The sequence below is a fragment of the Cheilinus undulatus genome, linkage group 2, assembly GCF_018320785.1.
Source record: "Cheilinus undulatus linkage group 2, ASM1832078v1, whole genome shotgun sequence".
In the NCBI taxonomy this organism is placed as follows: Eukaryota; Metazoa; Chordata; class Actinopteri; order Labriformes; family Labridae; genus Cheilinus; species Cheilinus undulatus.
Window position 1 is genome coordinate 27,651,149 of NC_054866.1, and position 22,303 is coordinate 27,673,451.

Here is a 22,303-nt window from a genome sequence, read left to right on the forward strand (position 1 = left end):
CTTTACAAGCAAACTGATATCCCAAATATAACAGAAAATCATGGGATAGAACGAGCAGGAAATCCGAGGGGAGATTTGATAAGATTTCATGTGAGGCATGGATTAACTGTATGCTATGTGGGGTATTTTCAGTGCATGGAGTTCAAGCCCATTCATGTGTGCTCAAATAACTGCTGTTTACAGGAGGAAGAAGGTTTGATTTACAGTGTTATTTTTAGACTGAAGCTACGTTGCTATACAGAGCTTTCATAAATCAACTTAAAGACTCTGACTGATGCCTTACATGACCCAAAAATGTGTAAATCAGTCCTATATGAGCTGATTTTACAGATCCTGTTAAATCCTACAGTTAGCCATAATAGCCCGGTACAAGGAGAGGCTGGTGGAAACATTTAGTCCAGGAGTTACCTTGTAAATTCAACTGTCTTGCAGTATATGCCATAAACATTATGACATTAATGTTGGAAGGTAAATCATACATTACTTTAGGGGTCCAAATCCCTGCGTCTTTTTCCTTTTTTTCTGTTACCAAGTAACAGCAGTTCTTTTTATAGCGAACTTTTTTCTTCCAAGAAAATTGTGTTGTTCAAACATTATGCTGTATTACAGATTATGAAGCAACCTCTAATTCCCTTAAAAATATCAGACTTTGAACACTTATTAAGTGCTCTCAACTAGAGCACGAACAGTAAGCGCAGGGTTTGGTCAGAACAGGCTTTCTTATTCATAGAATTAAAAAAAAAAACCTGCACCCTTTGGTAAGTGCAGGGAATGAGCAGTCAGCGCTGCACATTTTAGCCCTCCTTTATACAATGGGCATTTTGATAACAGTGCTATGGATACAGTTTGGGATTTAGACAGCATTAGGGATATCACAACTCTAATTGAGTTGAGAAAATTGGGTCACAGCAGGGCAGGTTCTGCCAGTAAAAACTTAGTGTCTGCAAACAAGCCCGTTAAATAGATTGCTTAGTCTGTTCTCATCCAGTGTTAGTTAAGTATGCCAAATGGACTTGTTACGTAATGCGTTTGAAATCATTAGTGGATTTCTGTATTTCTATCTTTCACTTGTTTTTTACATTGTATACTGAGTTAAAGAGATCAAACCTGGAACTTGTCTGCATCATGTCCAGTGACTGTCCAGTACAGTAAAATCCCAAATTGTTGTCCTAGACTCTAGACAAATTGGAATATGGTTGTTGTAAATGTGAAAACATTGGAATTTATGCTTTCTTTCATCCATTCAGAATGTAACTTTTTTAAATTTGAGATGATCATATTTCTCCTAAATAAGCATGGCTTCAGATTATTCACCAGACACGCCCACACCATCCTGGAGCAGATTTTACTCCCTCATTTTTTATGATTTTGAAGTTTAATTTTATAAGCTTGGGGATGTTTTATTTGAACTAGGGGTTCAAAACAGTGGCCTGTCATACAACAAACCTAAATGCAGATTTATTTTCACTTTACAAAGTCTTTAAAGTGTTAGGAAAACTTGTAAATCCTGATACTTCTCAGCTGTTCTTTGTCATCGTGTGCCATCTCACCTAATCTCTGACTTAAAGGTTGATCAATTATCTGCCTTGCCAATTATTGGGGCTGTTATTCAGCATTTAGCCATGATCTGTGTTGTGTTTGATTTTACTGATCAGATGAAACTAATTATTAAAAAGTATGCTACTTTCTTCTGTGAACTGTATCTTTTCCTGGCTCTGTTTCACCTGGCAATGCTTTCTGATTGGCTAGATACCCCATTAGTAATAACCAATGAACACTGAAGCCACTGAATCATTTCCTTTTAGTTTCTTTTGCTTTTTCCTCATTTTCTGCCTTTCCATCTCTTGCTCAATCCTGCCAGTGTAAAAAATGTTTAGTTTTTCCTTGTCCTCCTTTGCTGATGTATCAAAAGTAGTTTATTTCAAGCTCTGAAGGCAAGGATTTCTGGCATGGAGACTTTGCTCTGTAATTCAAAGCATTCGCTCACAGCCATATTTAGAAAGCTCCCTTTAGAATTGTCTAGGCTGGCCTTACACTGATTCTAACCCCAACAGCTCCCAAACAGCTGGGAGGCAGTGGCTAGATTACCGTCTTTGTGTAAAATCAATGTAAATACGCTCCACATCACTGTCTGCAACATTACCACATTAATGCATCAGTAGTTATAATCGGTTCAATATATTATTCTGAAATGCAACTGTACCTTTGTTTTAATAAGTATCTTTTGTTTGTCAAGATTACATGAGTCATATTTTCAATCAAAGACTTCTTCTTGTATCAGAATATTTTACTACTTTTATGAGAGTGAAAAAATCAGAGCACTTGCTTGTTTGGTTCATAAATAAACCAAGCACAAAAACTAAGAAAATTTGTGTTCGGTAGATTATTTCTTTGTTGTAACATTGCTTCTTGGAAATAGATATTATACCATTGGAAAGCCTGTTTATTTCTCTTTTAAATGGTGCCACATTTGTAAGGAACAGAGGAACATGCATTTGTAGGATGAGCAGCAGATCTGAGTATGTGGGTTTGGCCCATGAAAAATTTGCCAAATCCTTTCTGCCAATGCCAAAAAGCTTATTCTGCTGTTGCTTTTGACGCATGTTTTGATGTTTTCTCATGGTGTCAGCACTTAGGAACCATAGGCTGTCTTCCACAGATTTGCCATTAAGGTTTACAGGACGATATGGCTGCTGGTTTCATAGGGCTGCCAGGAGGCCTGCGATGAACAGAGGTGTCAAGAGTATTCACATTCATTACTCAGGTAGAAGTAAATATACTAGGGTTTAAAAAGTCTTCTGTAGAAGTTGAAGTATCAACTCAAGCTTTTTACTAAAGTAAAAGTGTAAAAGTACTGGTTAAAAAACTACCTAAAGTATTAAAGTAAAAGTAATGTAAGGGGGAAAAAATGCCATTAAGGACAAAAGCTTAGGCCGCACCACAGGGGCCAATAGTGCACTACCCCACCTCCCCAAAAACATTTTTCTTAAAGGCCATCATGACTATGAAGTTATATTAAAATGTTAATGTTGAAAAATTTAGGAGGCACCTGTTTCAGCTGCATTTATGCCCATTGAAAATGACAATGAAAATACATTCAAGAACCATATATGTGTACTACTGAGCATTAACGTGTTTCGTGGAGCGGAGGATATAATGACTAGTTGCCCATAAGTGTTGGTCTTCCTGACTACCAACCTCCTCGCTGGTGCTTGGTTGGGACATTTTGGATCGTGTACAAACCAATAGGGTGTCAGAATGGTAATATGTTTACTTCTCATCCAACCACAATCAAATTAACTCTATCCAGATGGCGCGATTTATCTGGATAGGTTTTTGGGGTTTTTTTGTGTGTGTTTTTTTGAATGATGACAAGCCGGAATGAAAACAAGCTGAAATGAAATAGGAGTAACGAGGCTATTTTTACAATGTAAGGAGTAGAAAGTACAGATAATTGCTTGAAAATGTAAGGAGTAGAAGTGAAAAGTTGGCTGAAAAATAATTACTCCAGTAAAGTATAGATACCCAAAATTTCTACTTAAGTAAGGTAACGAAGTATTTGTACTTCATTACTTGACACCTCTGGCGATGACTTCCCTTCACTGTCTGGCCTGTTTGTGCCAGTGTCAGTAACACGTGCGCGGGAACCTGAGCATGTGGAGGAACGTTATGTTCAAGGATGAGTCCAGATTCTGCCTACAGCAGTTGGATGATAAGGTCAAAGTGTAGAGAAGACATGGAGAAGGCCATCTTGTGATGGACTTGAGGACAGACTCTGCTGTGACGCTCACCGAAGCACCTCTACATCATTGCCGCCTCGTACTGTGGCGGCAGCAGTGGCTTTAAAAACGCTCAGCATTTTGGGGGACTCCCCCGGCAGGGAGGCGGATTTCAGGGTAGCTACCGCGCGGCGGGGTGAAAAGGGCTTAAAGAGGACGGAATGGCCTGCCAGCAGTCCTGACCTCAACCACATTGAACACTTGTGGGATCAGCTTAGGCGTGCTGCTCATGACCAACACAACCAGCATTAGGCTGTTGTTGCTGTGTATGGTTCTTCCACACGCTGCTGAGACTCCTGTTTGTTAAATCAAAAAATTGCTAAATTGCCCACAAAATGCATGTTCCTTACAAATGTGCCACCATTTAAAAGGGCATATCAACAGGTTTCCCAAAGGTAAAGACTTATTGCCAATAAGCATTGTTACACCAAAGAAATAATCTATCAAACACAAATTTCTTTACTTTTTGTGCTGGGTTTATATTAACTTTTAAACATGTAAAGGAAATAAATCAAACATTTTTATGACTTAAACTTCACAATGGCTCATTTTAGTGAAAATTCATATCAAGGTTAAATGTCAGTATTCTGTATCAGTCATCTTGGAAAAACCAATACTGGCCAAGCCCTTCATTGAATGATTCAACTGTTATGCTGAATGGGCACAAATTACCCTGTAGTGACAATAATAATAATAATATTAATAGTAATAATGATAATAATAATGTACCATAGCGTTGCCTAACATAACCCAACTTATTATTGATTGCAAACATACACAACTCTGTGGCAAAGTAATTATCACTGCTGCCTAAAAATCCCCTTAAAGCCACTAAAGAACACCACACACATTTAGTACATTTTGATTTACCTTTAGAAGGTGTCCCCATGGCAAAGCAATAAGTACTAGATATCTTTTCCTGATAAAGTGCTGACAAAACTCAAAAAAGTTGTTTTAGTTGTACAAAAATGTGCTCACATACACGTTGCCACCAGACACAAAGTACCTGCTACAGATTAGCTGATGGATACACAAATCTCTGACTGGAATCCCCAGAGTGCCCTAGTTTCTCCTTAAGCATCACATCAAATACACTGTACTTCACATCCCTGAAATACTTGGAAATGCAGGCCATCACGTGATTTTGAATTTACTGGAACTGGCTCATCTTCAAAGGGTTACATCTAGAGGAAAAAGTAGAAAATGACAGAAAACCCTTTGATAGACAGCTACAAGTCAAGCTAAACAGCTTTTTCAATCTCCTCCTTCCTCTTTTATTAACAAGCCTCATTACGACAGCTGTTCAGCTTGTCCATGCTTCCCTTCATCACCCGTCTAAATCTCAGAAGACATCAAAGGAGAACCACAAAACTTTCTGTGAGACAAACGCTGAATTATAAGTAAGAACCACAAATGGAGGGAAAAATCAATTGGTGGTGGTCTCTTTGAATATGTTCAGATTTCACTGAAGTTTCAGTGGAAAAAAAAGTGCAATTTTTCTTCTGTAAAATTCTTCTATACCTCATACTTCCCCCTTTTATTTGCTCTTAGCAGAGAATAAACTATATGCTTCGTTTAAAAAAACCCTGACAATAACACTGAGGGTACCAAAAAGCAGAATTTGATATAATGGAGCTTTAACCATGTACAGTGCCTATAAAGTATTCACCCCCTTTATTGATTTTATGAATCACAGTAAATATAATTTGTCTTTTCTGACAAAAAATACAAATAACCGTCTGTAATGTCAAAGTGAAAACATATTTCTGCAAAGTAATGTCAGATGAACCAAAAATGTCATGTAAAATAAGTGACTGCATAAATATTCACCCCTTTAAAGACACTAACCTAATTCAACAGAGGTCAACCCAGCTGGTGCTAGTAGTCTCACAGTTAGTGAAATGGGGATAGCCTGAGTGCAGTGAATGTGTCTCAAGTGACTGTTGTATAAAGACACTTGTGTCTGGAAGGTGCAGTCACTGGTTAATCAGTATTCCTTGCTACCATTATACCATGAAGACAAAAGAACACTCCAATCAACTCAGAGAAAGGTTATTGAAAATTATAAGTCAGGGGACGGAAAACAAAAACATTTCCAGGGCATTGAACATCCCCAGAGTTCAGTTAAATCTAGCATCAAAACAACAGAAATATTATGGCATATGTGGAAAGCTTGTAAAGATAGAGGGTAAAATGAATGCAGCAACATGTCCTGGAGGACAATCTTATTCAGTCAGTAAGAGAACTACAGCTTGGGAGAAGATTTCTTTTCCAGCAAGACAAGGACCTGAAGCATAGAGCGAAAGCTACACAGATTTAGTTTAAAGACAACAAGATGAATGTTCTAGAGTGGCTGAGTCAGAGCCCAGACATCAATCCAAAAGAGAATTTTTAACTGGACTTGAAAAGCGCTGTTCACACCTGATCCCCATGTAACCTGACAGAGCTTGAGAAGTCTTGCTAAGGAGAATGAAGTGAAATTGACATGTCCAGATGTGCAAGTCTGATTGAGACCTATCCACATAGACTCAGTGCTGTGATTGCAGCCAAAGGTGCATTTACTAAATACTGACTTGAAAGGGGTGAATATTTATGCAGTCATTTACCTGGCAGATTTTTATTCCATTGACATCACAGTGTAGAAATTTGTTTTCACTTTGCCATTCAAGAGGGGTTTTTTTGTCCAAAAAGTGAAATCATACTGACCATGACTGAGTCATTAAATCGGTAAAAGGATAAAATAATACTTTTGGTAAGTACTGTATCTGATTTAATCTTTTAATGCAATAAATAAAACAAATATTGCACAATCTGTAATATCTAATGTGGGCAATTTCTTATTGATGTAAATCCTCTTGGGTGATTGGTGGCTGTGAGTCAGCACTGGCCCAGGCCCATATGGCTTACTGGATTACTTTTTGAAACATTTGGCCTACATACCTAAATTACAGCGCACAAAAAGAACAATTTCTTGCTGTTCTGAACATCATCACTGTACAAAGTAAGCAAGCAAGCTGAGAGGTGACCTAAAAGTGTAGATAAGTGACATTTGCCTAACACTTTAACATGTTATTTTAAATTTGTCTTGTGAGTTGGTTTTCCACAGAGTTAGTGCTATGGTCTTCCTGGTCACAGAGTTAGTGCTATGGTCTTCCTGGTTATAAGTGAATGAGTATGAAAAAAATAAATAGAAGGGGGATATACAGTTTAGTGTCATCAATGCTTCTGTTTCCCTTGAGTTTCCTTACACAAAGAGCAATGCCTGTTGGATATCAGAAGTCAAAGCTGTCTTAAATAGAGCAAACAGAAAATCAAGCTACAAGTAAAGGACAAGGACACTGCAAGTCCTTGTTTTTCTACAGTATTCTACTTTCCTGAGTTGTGTGGACTGGAGATGTGTAGGTGTGCTGGACTGGCTTTGAGTAACAAAGACTAAGAGAAAATATGCAACTAAAGACAGACATTGTTTGACATGAACAAAACCTTGTTTTGTATGTTTTCCCTTGAGCAAGAATAAAGCTTTTATAGCAGCAGGGTTCTTTGTTTGACTTCCTATCAGTTCTGAATATGGAATGTGTTTTTACTGTACTGAATTGGACTGTGTGTGTCTGTATACACAATGTATTACAACTGGCCCTTTTTCAGTCTCCCTGTGAGATCCACACGGCCGAGCCTCAGTGGACACAGCTTTTTCCCTGGCTTTCATCCCATTGTCTTCAAGGAAAGGGGGCTTGATGCACATCCTCAACCAGCTGGGTGTCTCCACAGTGTACTGACAGCATAGGAGTAACGGAATGGGGGGGGGGGGCATGGAGACTCGTGACAGTGTATTACTCACTGGTGGAGTGAATCTGTGAATGAGCGTGGTTGGCCTGTAGTGCAGGATGGGCAGCCTGGGTGAGGGCAGGGCACCAGATCCAGACTGAAACCAACACAATAACAAAAACAAAGACTGTCCCATTCACTCTTTTTCTTCCACAGTCATGTCATCTTTTGCTCATCTCACTCTTCTCTCCATGTCAGAGGAACTGGGCATGCATCATCCCTGTCCTCAAACCCAGTATTATTGTTAGGCACGTATTACCCAAAATATCTTCTACAGTGTTGTGTCAAAGTGATGTGCTGGCTACCATATCAAGAGTTCTGTTAGAAAAGAAACATTTTTAGACAACGTTCATAGTCCTGTTTAACTAGGAAGTTCATGATATCACTCTGGTTCCTCCTCTTTGTCCCCTGAAGTCTCTGATTCTGGAAGGATTTCTTCTTCCTCTATAGCTGGCACCTCTTCCCTATCATCAAGGCCTTCAGGAGAATCCTCCTCTTTGCTTGTTTGCTCCTCCTCTTCCTCATGAATGGCTGTGATTGGATCAGTTGTGCTGCTGATACAGTTCTCCTCTTTTTGTGCCTCCTCCTGGTTTTCTGCAGCTATGATCCTTTTCCACATTTCATGGTTTTCTAGAAGATGCTGTGTGATCTGGCAAAACACTTTTCTTCTGTTCGCCTTTTTGGTTTCTTGCCGCTCTGAAAGACAGCCAAAAGTCAATGACTAGTTTATCACACTTCTCACAAAGATTATTATGAATAAATTTTTCTGTTCTCTGTATTTCAGTTTTATAGTTTAGAGATAGAAAGCTTAGCTTAGCATAAAGAGTAAAACAAGAAAAAAATCAAGCTCCCCCTGACTGATTCAGTCCAAGGTTTTCATAAATGTCCAGTGGGAGATTTCTCTAAAGCCCCAAAACATCAGATTACCCTAATATCAAGCAGCAACTGTAAAGGTTAAAATGAAGCTAACATGGAAGCTAGAAAAAAAAGAAGTTTCAAGTGGCCACTAGAGGCCGACTCTAAAAGTGAGCCGATTTTTCAATTCATCCCAGCTGTTTTGGGGGAGGGGGTTTAACATTAGTATTGGCCAGGGGTGGAAAGTAACAAATTGCATTTACTGAAGTTACTGTAATTGAGTAGTTTCTCATCAACATACGGGAAGTTTCAGAACTTGTTGATGCATCTTCATCTGCCACCTCCTCCTCTTCCTCCGTGTCTTGTCCTTCCTTCACCTCCTCCAGCTCCATCTCCCCCTCAGGTGGGTCCACCCAGCGTCCTGGCATGAGAGCAGCGGAGTCATAGGAAGAGCACAGAGGTCCCACTATGTGAGTTATGAACGACTCTTGTAGTTTGGCGAGCTGTGGAGCAGACCGGTCCATAAATGGGCTTATGGGAAGACCAAGGCTTGCTTCTTCATCACCCTAGAAGTTTAGAAACATGAACCGTAAAGTCAGATACATAGAACTGATGAAATATAAATGAAACCTGGATTCTAAAAGAGAGAAAGAACTTTGACTCCACGATGTGTCTGTAGGCTCTCATTCATTTTTGTCATGGTTATTCAAAGTTTTAATCCAAGGGCCAAGTGGAATGGGTTGAGGTTCCCTAAAATGTTTCAACTCTCCTCCAAAACGCTTACGCTAGCCTTTTTGAGGAGAGGCCAACATCAAGAGCTTGACCAAGTACAGCCGCCCTTGGATCAAAACTTTGTTTAACTTTACTCCAGGGGTGTCCAACTTCTTTCACTAAGGGCTTCATACAGAGAAACATAAAGATGACTGAGACACACTGATACACAGTGAATCCAGAGAGAATTCAGCCCCTTTACTCATTTCCTTTTTTGTTATGTTGCAGCCTGATGTTACAATCTGCAATTGTTGTAAATTGACTGATTGTTGAATATGCTAAAAATCAGCCTGTATTACAGCCTTCATTTATGTCAAACAAGGGAAACAATCATTTCTAAGGATTTTAGGGCAGTCAATCAGATCTTGGGGTCCCTAGTCAGCTTTTGCTATAGGATCCTCTACTAGTCAGGACAAGTGGCGCTCTTCACAGCAAAGAGGGGGAGACAATGACAGCTGCCATAATCCTTCTGTCTTTATTCATCAGGGCATGGCGAATTAAAAGAATGAATGAACAAAATGTTTTCCCTTTCAAAATGTTTGTTTACAGATTTAACACAGGAGCATTGCCTGGAGTCAAAATTAAGAGGTACAAGTCAAGCACAAGTGCCATGTTCTAATGTTGGGCATATTTCATTTTTTGAATATTTTTGAAAACTTAAAATAAATCTGCTTTTGCAGCATGCTATAAATCAATTCTGACACTAACCCTACTGCAGCAGTTTCAGACATTTACAAAGCATCTAAAGAAATAATTGGTCTTGTTTTATCATAGTCTTTTTTGCTTTTGTAGGTCATAAAAAGACATCAGTATTAATTCAGCATGTCGCACAACCAGCTAAATACAACACAAAAGAGCTTCAAATGAGTTTTACTTTAAATCATCTTTAAAAGTTGGTGGAAAATGCAAACAGCACAAAATCAGGTAGCCCCTCTGTTTCCTTTTGACTGCATATGAAAAGTTCCCTTCTTTATATAAATCCACATTAGTCACACCAGGCAAAATGCATGCAAAAGACAAAGAAAGATGCACTATTTCTTTTCATAGTCTACTGACTTGGTCAAGGAGACAACAAAAAGAAAAAAACATAAATTCAAACTATGGCTGATCTGTTTGTATAAACAATAACTGATGCTGTCAGCAGGGATGTGGCCGTATGTGTTTATGAAAAATGTCAACGCAGAGAAGTACTGACATATGACACTGGCAAGAAATTCTCAGCACCAAACATTACACATTCAATTACTGTCAGCCAACAAGGATCAGAGGTGTTCTGATTGTCATCCTTTAGATGCCTATCATGTTGACGGCTGTAATAAATCAAAGATGACTGTAATCTCATAATTGGATTCTCTCTGCTTATTGCATTCAAGGTGTCACTTTCCATCTTTATTATAGGTGATAATGATTGTAACTTCAGAATACTCTGTTGCCTAGTGATGGAAAATATGTGATTCTTGAAATATTTATGAAAAAAAGAGGAACCATTTTATGTCAGGATTTTTACTATTATATGACTATTGACAATACTGGTGGCTGAAATCAGCTTTGCTTTTGTTGCATCTATAGGGTCATAGTTCCATATATTCTGAAAGTCTTGTTTTGTGCTTTTGTGTTGTTTTCAAATGCCAGGTCTTGAAGAGCAATTGAGTAGAAGGACAAAGGTGGTGGGGGCTCATATTACTATGGAAACTTGAAATCTGAATCACATCAGTGCTCTCCATTAGTTCATGTGTGTACAGTATGTATACTGATCTCACTCTAATCCATGTGCATGCAGAATATTTATGTATAGAACTGAATCTGTTGCCACTGAGAGTCTCTCTTCCATTCTGGTGATCCTTCTCTGAGTGACTGTAAATGACTGCTAACGAGCCTGACCAGTGAGAGGAAAAACAAACCCAGGATATCTTTTTTCATTGCAGAAACATAAAAAATGATTTTGGTAATTACCAATGCTGTTAATTTAGGTCAGCTTTGGCATAAACCTTACTTTGGGTGGTGGTCTAATGAATTTGTTAAGCACCATATGTCATGTGTTATCTTTTTGCTATTTGTATTGTATGTTCTGTTTGTGCTCTATACTATGTGAACATGGTCTGAGTCACATAAAAAAATGAAATGAAATGAAAATTCAGAATGGCTAGTAAGTTTAGATAACTACTAGCTAGAGAGGCTGGTGAGCAAAAAATAAAATGTTAAGTCTTATTTCTTAACTCATATCTATCAGTTATTAAATATGTTTTTTCATTGATAATTAAAGAGGTTTAGGAAATTTTTAGTCACATTAAATTATGCAAATTCATAATTATTCATTTTAAAAACAGGATCTTCACTTTGTTTCAATCGTTTTTTTTTTCACTGTTTACATATGTTTCACTTCAATTTTGCTACATTTTCTAAGAAAATTTTGTTCGCACCCAGATACATTTCTAAGTTCACATTCATCCATTTTTGATTGAAGGACTTTCAGTGGAAATACTAATAGCAAGGAAGAGGGATTTTTTTTTTTTTTTTTACTATTTTCTCCTGTGAAAGAGCATTTATAAGCGTACCTGTTCGTAGAACTCGTTGACGATCCCCTCGGTCCACTGCAGGTGCAGCTCCTTACACTTCAGTGGTCCATTGACATCAGCCAGCTTGATGCACATCTGACACACCAGCATTCGATCGTTCTCATTGGTCCAATCAATACCTGACACTCCTTCATCCCCCACCTAGGGACATGTGCACAGGAAATAAAAAGAAACACTGATAAACATGGATCATATTTCTTACAGACTGTTAAATATTATTGAGGATGACATTTTTATAGCAATATTCAACAAGTGCTGGTTTTACATGTTTAATGACTATTGTCTCAACAAATTAAGATTTTTTTTCTATTACCTTTGCATTAAACTCTGCAAGAAAGTCAAAGTGCTTTTTGAGGTCTGTGGCCAGGATGGCTTCAATGACAAGGAAGCGGAAGCGCTTGAACTCCACATGTTCGAGATTAATCAAGAAGTTGTACTCAGGTCGAGACATGAAGAGGTTCCATGCTGCGGCCGCGTGATGATTTTCCAAAACTGAACGATCGTTGTATAGAAGAGCCTACAGTGGGTACACAAGAGGAGAAAATTAAATCAGTAGTCAATTATGTTGTTGAACATGAAACACAATGCACCTTATTTCTTGTCTCACAGCTCTGTGAGACCTCAGTGGATACAAATTTTGAGATTGCTGCTTGTAGCTTTAATGCTGCCTTTAATCTGCTGTGGTGAACAGGCATTCATTGATGGAGAATAGAACTGATTTTCCCCGGTATCTATCCTTTTTTCTTGAAATCACAGCGCTCCTTTTGTTATTAAGGATAATTTATGGGGATGTAGAAAAATAAAACAGTAGTCTGATGACTGTGATAGGCCACAGTCTATTTCTGTGCTTTGCATCTTTGGAGGTGTGACACAAATCAAAGTCTAGAGCTCAAAAAAATAACAAGGAATTGCTCATGAATCAAAATGTATGGCTATGGGTCCTCTAACAGTTTCCATACATCGCAGTGATTTTGAATTACACTATTTCATTGTGTGTTATTTGGTTTGTTGGTTGGAAAATGCACAGTGACAGCTTTTGTGACACATGAATAGAGACATCTATCTGGTTGTTGCATTAAGTTAAACTGGTTCCAATTCACACAATGTATATTGAGATAAGGGCTCTAAACATTGCCATTGTATATCACTCTGCCACACATTTGCATATGTCTTTTACTTACTGTCATACTGTTGTCATGGCAGACCTTTCTTGTTTATATCCTTAAATCAAGAGCTTTTTTTGGGCTACACTCAGACGAAGCTTTTACTCATCAGTATTACTTCATAACATAAAAACTGACTACATTAATGCCGATGCCATTGTGTGCAATGATCTCCCACAGCCCCTCCTGAATCATGTTTGTGCTAAATTACCTGTGGTGCACTAGTAGCTACGAGAAAGGCATTGGTTCTTCCAGGATGGTCATAGTCGTGCATGGCAGCAGCTACATACAGAGCCATGAGCTCAAGACCAGGGATAAGACCTGCCAGAGAGCCATATCCCTCCGTCTGGGCAGAGTTCATCTTAGACACCACAAAGCCTGCAGCACCAGGTGTTATGCCGTTCTCTGAGTCTGGGAGAATTGAAAAAAAAACAAAAAAACAAAAACACAGATCATACTACCGATTTTCCTCTATGCTAAAATAGTTCCACATCAGTTTTTCTTGTTAAAGCTAGTGCTTTTAAGAGTGTTAATCTAAAAAAGAACTCAAGACCAGTATACACAGTTTATTGACAGGTACATTTGTGGTAAGTGAATAAAAATGAAATGAAAAGGCATAACAGAACAAATCTATGATTATCATGGCAAGGAATGAAGCCAATGCAGAAGTGCCAGAAGCTGTAGCTCCTCAAGTGTACACCAGAGGCCGTCTTCAAACATGAGACAGTTCCCATAGAGCTCAATATTAAAATATCAAACTTTAGAGCAGAAAACAGATGTTTACAGCCAAGTAATATCATCAACAACTGGAAAAACAATAGATCATGTTGATTTATTCTTATCTAAACCAGTTAATAATAATAATTATAATACATTTTATTTATAAAGCGCTTTTCAGTAACTCAAAGACACTGTACAATAATAATAAAATACATTACACAAAAAGAAAAAGTCAAAAACAGGACAATATCACAATCAAACAGAGAAAACAAGCAAGCAAGCAAACAACCTTACAAGACAACAACAGACTCAAACACTGAAAGCATTTTAAAAAGGTGAGTTTTGAGCAGTGATTTGAATGTGGATGAGTCCTTACAGTCTTGGATATGTTTAGGGAGTGAATTCCAGAGGGAGGGGGTGGCTATGGACAAGGCTCTATCCCCTCAGGTTCGGTGCTTGGTTCTTATTGGTGGGGATCGAGGTTTGGCGAGCGAAGATTACGGGAGGGGGTGTGATGGTGCAGCAGGAGGTCCGTAAGGTGGGGGGCTGTTGGTTTAAGGCTTTATGGGTGAGGAGGAGGATTTTGAGCTGGATGCAGTAGGAGACAGTGAGCCAGTGGAGGTCTTGGAGGACAGGGGAAATGTGGTCATGGGAGCCGGTGTGGGTCAGGAGACGTGCTTCTGACTTCTGGATGTATTGAAGTTTATTGAGGACTGTTGAGGATGTGCCATAAAGGATGCTATTGCAGTAATCAAGTCGGGATGTGTTGAAAGCGTGAATGAGAGTTTCAGCTGCAGGGAAGGAGAGTAGTGGATGGATGCAGGCAATGTTTTTTAGGTAAAAGAAGGCAGTTTTTGTGAGTTGGGTGACGTGTTGATCAAAGGAGAGGTGACAATGATATTGAGATTGTGGGTGTGAGGTGAGGGGGACAGAGTGAAAGAGTCAAATTGGAAGCTGAAGTTATGGATGGGTTTGGTGAGGGATTTTTATGTCAAAGAGGCAGTTGGTTAATGTGGAGTGTTTGTCTGTGGTGATGGAGGTGGTGGAGATGTACAGTTGGATGTCGTCAGCATAACAGTGGAAATTAAGTCCATGGTGGCGAATGATTTGACCAAGGGGGAGCAGGTAGATTATGAATAGGAGGGGACCAAGCATCGAATCCTGCGGTTGCCTTGTGTCAGGGGAGCGGTGGAGGAGGAGCAGTTGTTGATGTGAATGAATTGTTGTCAGTCCGTGAGGTATGATTTAAGTTAAGCGAAATAAGAGTAGCCATCATATTTAAACTGATGAGATCTGAATGTTGAACTGAAATAAAAATGTTTCTGTAATTAGCTCTCTCATTCTATCTCAGTACTACGTTCTCCCCCTCCATTTTTTTTACTGTACAAGAGAAAAGAAAGAGGAAACTTAAAAATGTGAAAAATCCAAACATATGGTCCTCATTTTCACCCTCTTTTAATTATTTTGTTGCAGATTTTCCTTCCTTTATTGACAAGAAATTTTAGAGACATAGGTGATTAAGCCAAAGAAAAAGATAATAGGATTTCCTTGGAAGATGGTCAGATTGAGAATAACCACAGCCATGATTTACAAAACTCTGACCTCATGAAAATGCACATGCAGGATTCTAAGTGTGGGATCAGGAAGCTTTGTAAACCTAGTAAAAAGGTAGGGGTAGTGGTGAGTGGTAAACCGGTATTAATACTATCACTGGTAAAATTTTTGCATTACCATCATCACTGGTTTAAACGCCTATGTTGTGCTGTGATACATTCCAGCATTATGTATAGCAAGGTAAGTAACCGAACGTCACCCACGCTTACCATTGTAAGCCCGGTAAACAGGTAAAACGTGTAACTTCCTCTCCAAGTTTGATGGCTGTACCGCAACAAAGTCAGCCTGCCTAGGGCTTTAACACAAGCTGCATGCTGCTTTGGTGTGTCTGTGTGTGTTTGGTGCGCTGCAGCTATTCATCTTACAACAGCTTAAACAACTGTTTAAAGGTGTGTTTTAACTTATGACTTTATTTTTTTATGCCATGACAAGCCAAAGATCTAGGCTGTGACGTTAAATGAGGTCCAAGAAGCTAGCTGCAAAAACTTGCTGGTACGGCAGGCAAAGCTAAGCTTAATCAATGCTAAGCACATGACTTCCGTCAACCTCTTCACAATAAAAGTCCGCGGCTGTTATTTCTCTGAAACGCTTTTATTGTGAACGCTCTCATCAGGAAATGTGCTCAAGTCATTGGCAGCTTAACACACCTCAGCAGGATAGAGATTAAATGTAAAACTTGGATAGCAGTCTGAAAGAACTAAACATAGACAGCCTTGTGCTCCTATGCTTAGATATAAACTGAGTATGCCACCAAAGGCTTGTTTTAAGGGGAGAAGGGGGTTTATAGCACCTGAATTTGGATTTTAAAGCATTATCTCTTTTAATTTTGTAATAATACGATATAAAACTGTTATCATCAAAGGCAACAAAAATACTGTGATATGATATTCAGGCCATATCGCCCAGGCCTAGTTAGGGTAAGCTTATAGAATACTATTGGATGTATTTAAGGTCGTCCTCACCAGTGTGTATCCCGTTCTCAGTGAGCAGGGTGGGCAGGCCGGGCACAGGCTGAGTGGTGAGGTACCAAACAGCATGAAGCACATCAGTGGCATGGATCCGGTTGTGATCTGAGCAGAGGGAAATAAAATGTTAAATCAAATTAGCCGGAGGCAGCAAGACTGCTGTGATGAAATCCAAGCTGGAGTATTTTGAAACCTGTAACACTAAAAAACTAAAAACACACAGTGGAGGCCCTTCAGCTAAAAAAAACATCTGAACCACTGCTGACGTGATGCATTTCTGCATTATAACATGGGTTGATCTTCCAAAAAAAGTGTATTCTAAGTAATGTTTTTCAGAATATTAAAAGAGAAAAAGACCTCTAAAATGTTATTGCTCTTCCACATAAAGGTGATTTTATTGTCCATCTATTGAAGGGAGTAAAGCTTTTTTATCCTGGTATTACACTGATTTGCAAAAATATGTTCAAAATTAGAAGACAACTGAAGCCTTAACCCATCTACTTACTCATTTTGCTCTAAGCTACTCATTGCAAGCCAAAGGTACTGTTGAGTTATATTTTTTGTCAATAAAGTGACACTGATAAGCACAACTGCTTCTGCTACTGATGCAGAATAAGAAGCTGAGAAAAGACAGCGCCATCTTCTGGTTGCATAATGAGCATTATAATTTATACTTTTGAGCAAATTGATATAAATTGCCCACATACAGTACAATCAGACAGTAGCCCCTTCACCTTTTTCAATTTTTCTATGTTGTTGCTGGATGCTATGGAAAAATAATCTTTCTCAAGTATTCAGATTCTTTGCAACGACATTTGAAATTTAGGTCAGAATTCTCCCATTGTTCCCAATCTTTGCAGAGATGTTTCTACACCTTGATTGGAGTCCACCTGTGGTAAAATAAATTGATTGGACATGATGTGGAAAGGGACACACCTTTCTATAGGAGGCCTCACAGTTAGCAATGCTTTTCAGAACAAAAACCAAGCCATGAGGTCAAAGACTTGTTGCAAGGCACAGATCTGTAAAAGGCTACCAAAAAAATATGTTGCACTGAAGGTTCCAAAAAGCATAGTGGCATCCATGATACTCAAATGAAAGAAGTACTGCAAAACCAGGACTCTTCCGAGAGCTGGTTGCCTGGCCAAACTGAGCAACTGGGGGAAAGGGGCCTTAATAATGGAGGTGAACACAATGGCTACTCTGATGAACTCATAGATATCCTGTGTGGAGATGGGACAAAGTAAAAGAAGGACAAACATCACTGCAGCCCTCCACCAATCTGGGCTTATGGCAGAGAGGATTGACAGAAACCTCTCCTCAATGCAAAGCACGAGAAAACCCATACAGCTTTTATGTGGAGGGTTTTGCAAACTTGCAAAGTGGGCTTTCATGTGTAAGCCTCAGAGGGCTGCAGTGATGGTTGTCATTGTGTAGCTTTGTCCCATCTTCACACAGGATCCCTTGAACTCTGTCAGAGTGACCTTTGTGTTCTTGGTCACCTCTCTCACTAAGGCTCTTCTCCCCCCCGAGGCCACTGTGCTCTTTGGAACCTTCGGTGCAGCAGAACTATTTTTGTAGCCTTGTCCAGATCTATACCTGTCTCTAACTTCTGCAGGCAGTCCTTTGACCTCATGGCTTAGTTTTATCTTTAATAAGCATTATTAGCTGTGAGGTCTTCTATAGACCAGTGTGCCTTTACAAATCATGTCCAATCAATTTAATTTACCACAGGTGGACTCCAGTCAAGGTGAAGAAGCATCTCAGCAAAGATCAAGAAAAATGGAAGGCACCTGAGCTAAATTCCAATTGTTGTTCTCTCAATCTGATATTCCAGGTATTTTTTTTTATTAATTTGCAAACATATTGACCAGATGAAAAAAAACACAGTTGTAATGGTCAGAGCATAAAAACCTTTTTTTTTTTTAAAAAAACTCTATAATAGTTTGCATTTATATTTAATTGTTTTGCAAAAAAAGAAACTCAAAGATTGCAGGTGCTTTTACAATTTAGAGATGCATACAACCTGAAAAATGTTCAGTATGAAAGCTCCTGAGGGGGGCTTTTATCTATTGTTGAGTCCCTTCGACATTTGAAAATAATGATAAACAAAGTTTATCAGTATGGGCAGTTAATTACTATAAATGTTAACTATCATATCAGGTATGAAAACTTTCTGTCAAAAGTTCCAGCCAATGCTTTGGTGTACACTTATACTGCACAACTTAATTTTTTTAAGTTTGCTGATATGTATGACTAATGCCAAATCAATGGATCAACTTCAGTTGTTATCCTCATTCCTTAAACTTTAAAATGGCTCTAAGAACTGACATTTTACCTTTGAACTATAGCTAGTTTTATTTTTCCCATTTGAGAATTTGTTTCTTTATTATCTCAAGCACTTTGTCAGGACTGTCTCAGTGAACCACCCTGCTATTAAACACGTTGTTTCATTGGCAGAATTCATTTAAATAGTATAAGCTAAGCACAAACATAAGCTGAATAAACAAGGGTAACATTTTTAATTAGTGCACTACAGAGCTCACTGTCTGTCAACAGGTGTAGTGCTGCTTATAGCTCTTACAAAGGCAAATGAAAATTCCTATTTTTTTATATATTGTATCTGTATCAAAAATAGATGACTTTAATCTTCAATTTACTGAATGTAAGTACTTGGAAAAATTGTAGTAATCATTTTAAATCAAATATTGTTTATCTTGTTTTATGTCTGTTTTAAAAAGATGGACTGTAACAGAAAGAGTAAAGAAGTCAATTCCAACACATGAGAGGCTTGGTGTTCTTCACAATAAAAATGCTCTTGATATAGAAATATCAGAATCAGCTATTATGAGTTTGGAAATATCTGCATATCAAAATGAAAATACCCTTTGAGGCTTTTATTCACTTTTGTAGTCCATGAAGAGGCATCAGTGTTAGTATCAGTCTGTTTGATTAACAATTAAAACACTCCTCACATGTGTTTTAACATCAAATGACAAACAAAGCAGTGTTTAAGATATAATCATCCTCTGAAACTTGAAATGTCTACCTATTGATAAAAGTGCATGAACATACTACAAACTACCTAGGAAGTCTGTTCATGGTGCCGTTTTAACTAATGAAGCAATACTGCCCTCTTGTGGCAGATAGAGGCATCATGGGTCTAAATAATTTACTTAAACTGTTAAATAAATACAGACATATACTCACAAGGGATGACCCTGTACCCATTCTCCAAAGCCCGGAAGTAGTTCATGAACTCTTGTACAGGAATTCTGAAGGTCTCAAACAGACCCGTGTCCTCAAAGAGGAGATAGGAAACCTGGGACACAACATGAATGAAACCTACAGTGAAACTCATGACTTGTGAAAAAATACCCCTATTTCCAAAATCTGAGTCTTACACTGTTTGTGCTTCAAGCTATGCTCCATTCCCTCTGCTAATGTCACAACCACATTTAGCTGCTAATTAGATTCATGTGAATCTTTCCATTAGTCCTTTAAATTCAATCAGTATTTATATGTTTTCATCAAATAAATGTCACGTGGAACGCAACATTTGCTCTCTAATTTACCTGACTGAGGATGCAGCCTGTTTTGCCGTGTGTTTTTTCTACTAGACTGAAAATGGGAAAGTTCCAATTGTTGAGCTGATTCATAAGTGGCTCCAGAGCCGGCATCACGAGAGGCTCAGGCACCAAGACTGGTTTGTCCTGCCAGGAAAAAAATCACAGAATAGAAGAAAAGACAAAGGGATACATGTATTTTGAGTATTTCGGATCAACATTGTGCCAACTCTAGAGGGCATAGTAGTTCACACTGAACAGTTAATGCAGATTGAATGACAGTAAACTTAAAATAATAATAATTCTTATTCACTGTTATTGAGAGGGAGTAATTGATTTATAGGCTTCACAGGAATTTGAAGAACTATGGGCACATTTAAAAGCATCTCTCATTACTGAATTTATCCCATGTGACGGCCTACCTCTGGTGATGGCAGGAGTGGGTGAAGTATGATACCCTCTGCCAAATACTCCCTGCATCCTTCCCTTGCTTCAGGAGGCTTCTTGCCTCCCTCTCCCTCCTCCTCATTCTGTGCAAAGTCACTGCTGTCACTGTGGTTGGTCTCATAAGTGCTGTCATAGGTGCTGTCGTAGTCTGAAGATGCTACAGCGCGCTCATCTAGGGGAAATAACACACTTAAGACACTTAAAATTACAGTGAGAGAAGTCAAAGAGAAGTTTGTGATGAGTGGAAGTTTTCAGCCTATAAAGTAATCTCCTGAAATAATGTACTTTTATTTCTGAGTTTGAAGTATATAAAAACTTTGATTCTTATTTTTTTTAAAATCCTTATAACAGATGTCTTTCATATTGGGAACCTCCCAGAGAATTAATCTTCTGTTATAATTTACAAAGACAAAACAAAAAGTTATCATTGATTAATAGTTTTTATTTCATAGTTTTTTTCTGCATAAAATAAATTTACATGTGTATGTGGATGGAATAGTTGTTTGCTGATTTTTTTCATAGTTCAATATAAACAGGGAAGTACTACAAGTGTGCCCAAAACCACTTACTAAATACTACTAGTAGTAATACTACTAGTACTTTATACTAAAACAAATACTGTGTCCTAAGGTAATAATAAGTATGTTATTCTACATCACCTGAAAATCAGTAATCTCTGCATCATATGACTAAAAGCTATATAGGACTGGAAACATCTTTTCTGCCATGAAAGGCTTTCTGTGCAGTTATTTGGACTTCTTTGCTCTTGTTTTGATAAAGAAATGTGGCCCATAAAACTGCCACTGTGGCTACATCTGAGCTAATCACTCATGCCAAACATTGAGATGAGCTTGAACATCTTTTCTGCCATGAAGAGCTTTAAGAGTCGTTCTTAAATCTCTTTAATAACAAATAATTATAAAATCAGATATAGCTACACTACAGTTACATCCAAGTTTTCAAATAATTGTTACACCAGCTGAAGCTGTTGCTACCAGTTCCCGCAATAACTAAAGCCGCCTGCAGCTACCGCCTCATTCTCCTCAAACACCTGATGATAGACGTGGAATCTGGCCAATCCATCTGCTTTTGCAAGGTTAGCAACCATTTGTCTCTAAGTAGAATTCAGTGACAATATAGACATGTTCATTATTAATGCTCCAATATTACAGTTTCATTTAGCAGACATTTTTGTCTGAATCAATGTACTTTAAAAAAAAATCAATTTAGATTTTATTATTTCCTTCAAAAACAGAAACATTGTAAACATTTTTACAAGAGTCACTCATTTGCTTCAAGTTAAACAAAAGGTGATACAACTATACTTAAACACACTGGTAAGCTAATAAACTTTGTATCATATACCTTGCATTGAGCCCATCGTCCTGCACATTTACAAGAATAAGATAATAAAATTTTATGAAAACATATTTAAGGACAAAAAGGGAGAATAAAGTAACCAGGAAGCCAATTAATTATTAATAAACTATAACAACATAAACAGCAATAATTATAATAATGGACAGAATGAAAATAATGAATTAAGACATGAAATTCGTAATAAAACATAAATAAGTATAAAAGTCACTTCATATAAACCACAACAGTTGCAAAAATAAAATACATTAAAACAAAACCATACGTGTGCAGATTAGCAAGCAGAATGGCAAATTTTGAAGGAAACCTGTTTTTTCTTTTTTTTCTTGCCCCCTCCCTTAAGCCAGTCAAACCTGGGGCACTGTAGTGATTTAGAGTTTGATTAGATCTCCTGGGTCTAAGATTCTTTAAGAGACACAAAGCAGGTGTTAGTATAACTTCTTTTGCTAAGCTATCACTAATCTTTTCCATAACTCTTTTCCAGTAAGTGGTTAATGTAGGGCATGTTAGAAACATATGAGAGATATCACCTTGATCTATTTAACATCGCCAACAAAGGTTGGAAAAACTTATCCCAGCCCTGTGCAACTTTACAGGAGTCCAATAGAGTCTATTGAGTATTTTAAACTGAATAAGCTTAGATCT

General features: G+C 38.1%; 1 protein-coding gene across 1 annotated transcript in view; it reads right to left on the reverse strand.

Annotated features, from left to right (window-relative positions):
• Positions 1-6,056: 6,056 nt before the first annotated feature.
• Positions 6,057-22,303, reverse strand: part of LOC121516136 (cGMP-inhibited 3',5'-cyclic phosphodiesterase A-like) — an 89,392-nt gene continuing 73,145 nt past the window's right edge. Inside the window, exons 8-16 of the mRNA XM_041797240.1 lie at positions 20,257-20,453; positions 19,844-19,981; positions 19,479-19,590; positions 16,266-16,373; positions 13,181-13,380; positions 12,120-12,323; positions 11,786-11,947; positions 8,761-9,025; positions 6,057-8,300 (exon numbers count right to left, since the gene is read on the reverse strand). Of these exons, the coding sequence (XP_041653174.1) occupies positions 7,987-8,300; positions 8,761-9,025; positions 11,786-11,947; positions 12,120-12,323; positions 13,181-13,380; positions 16,266-16,373; positions 19,479-19,590; positions 19,844-19,981; positions 20,257-20,453 (1,700 nt within the window). The 3' untranslated portion in view covers positions 6,057-7,986. The remainder of the gene's footprint in view (positions 8,301-8,760; positions 9,026-11,785; positions 11,948-12,119; positions 12,324-13,180; positions 13,381-16,265; positions 16,374-19,478; positions 19,591-19,843; positions 19,982-20,256; positions 20,454-22,303) is intronic.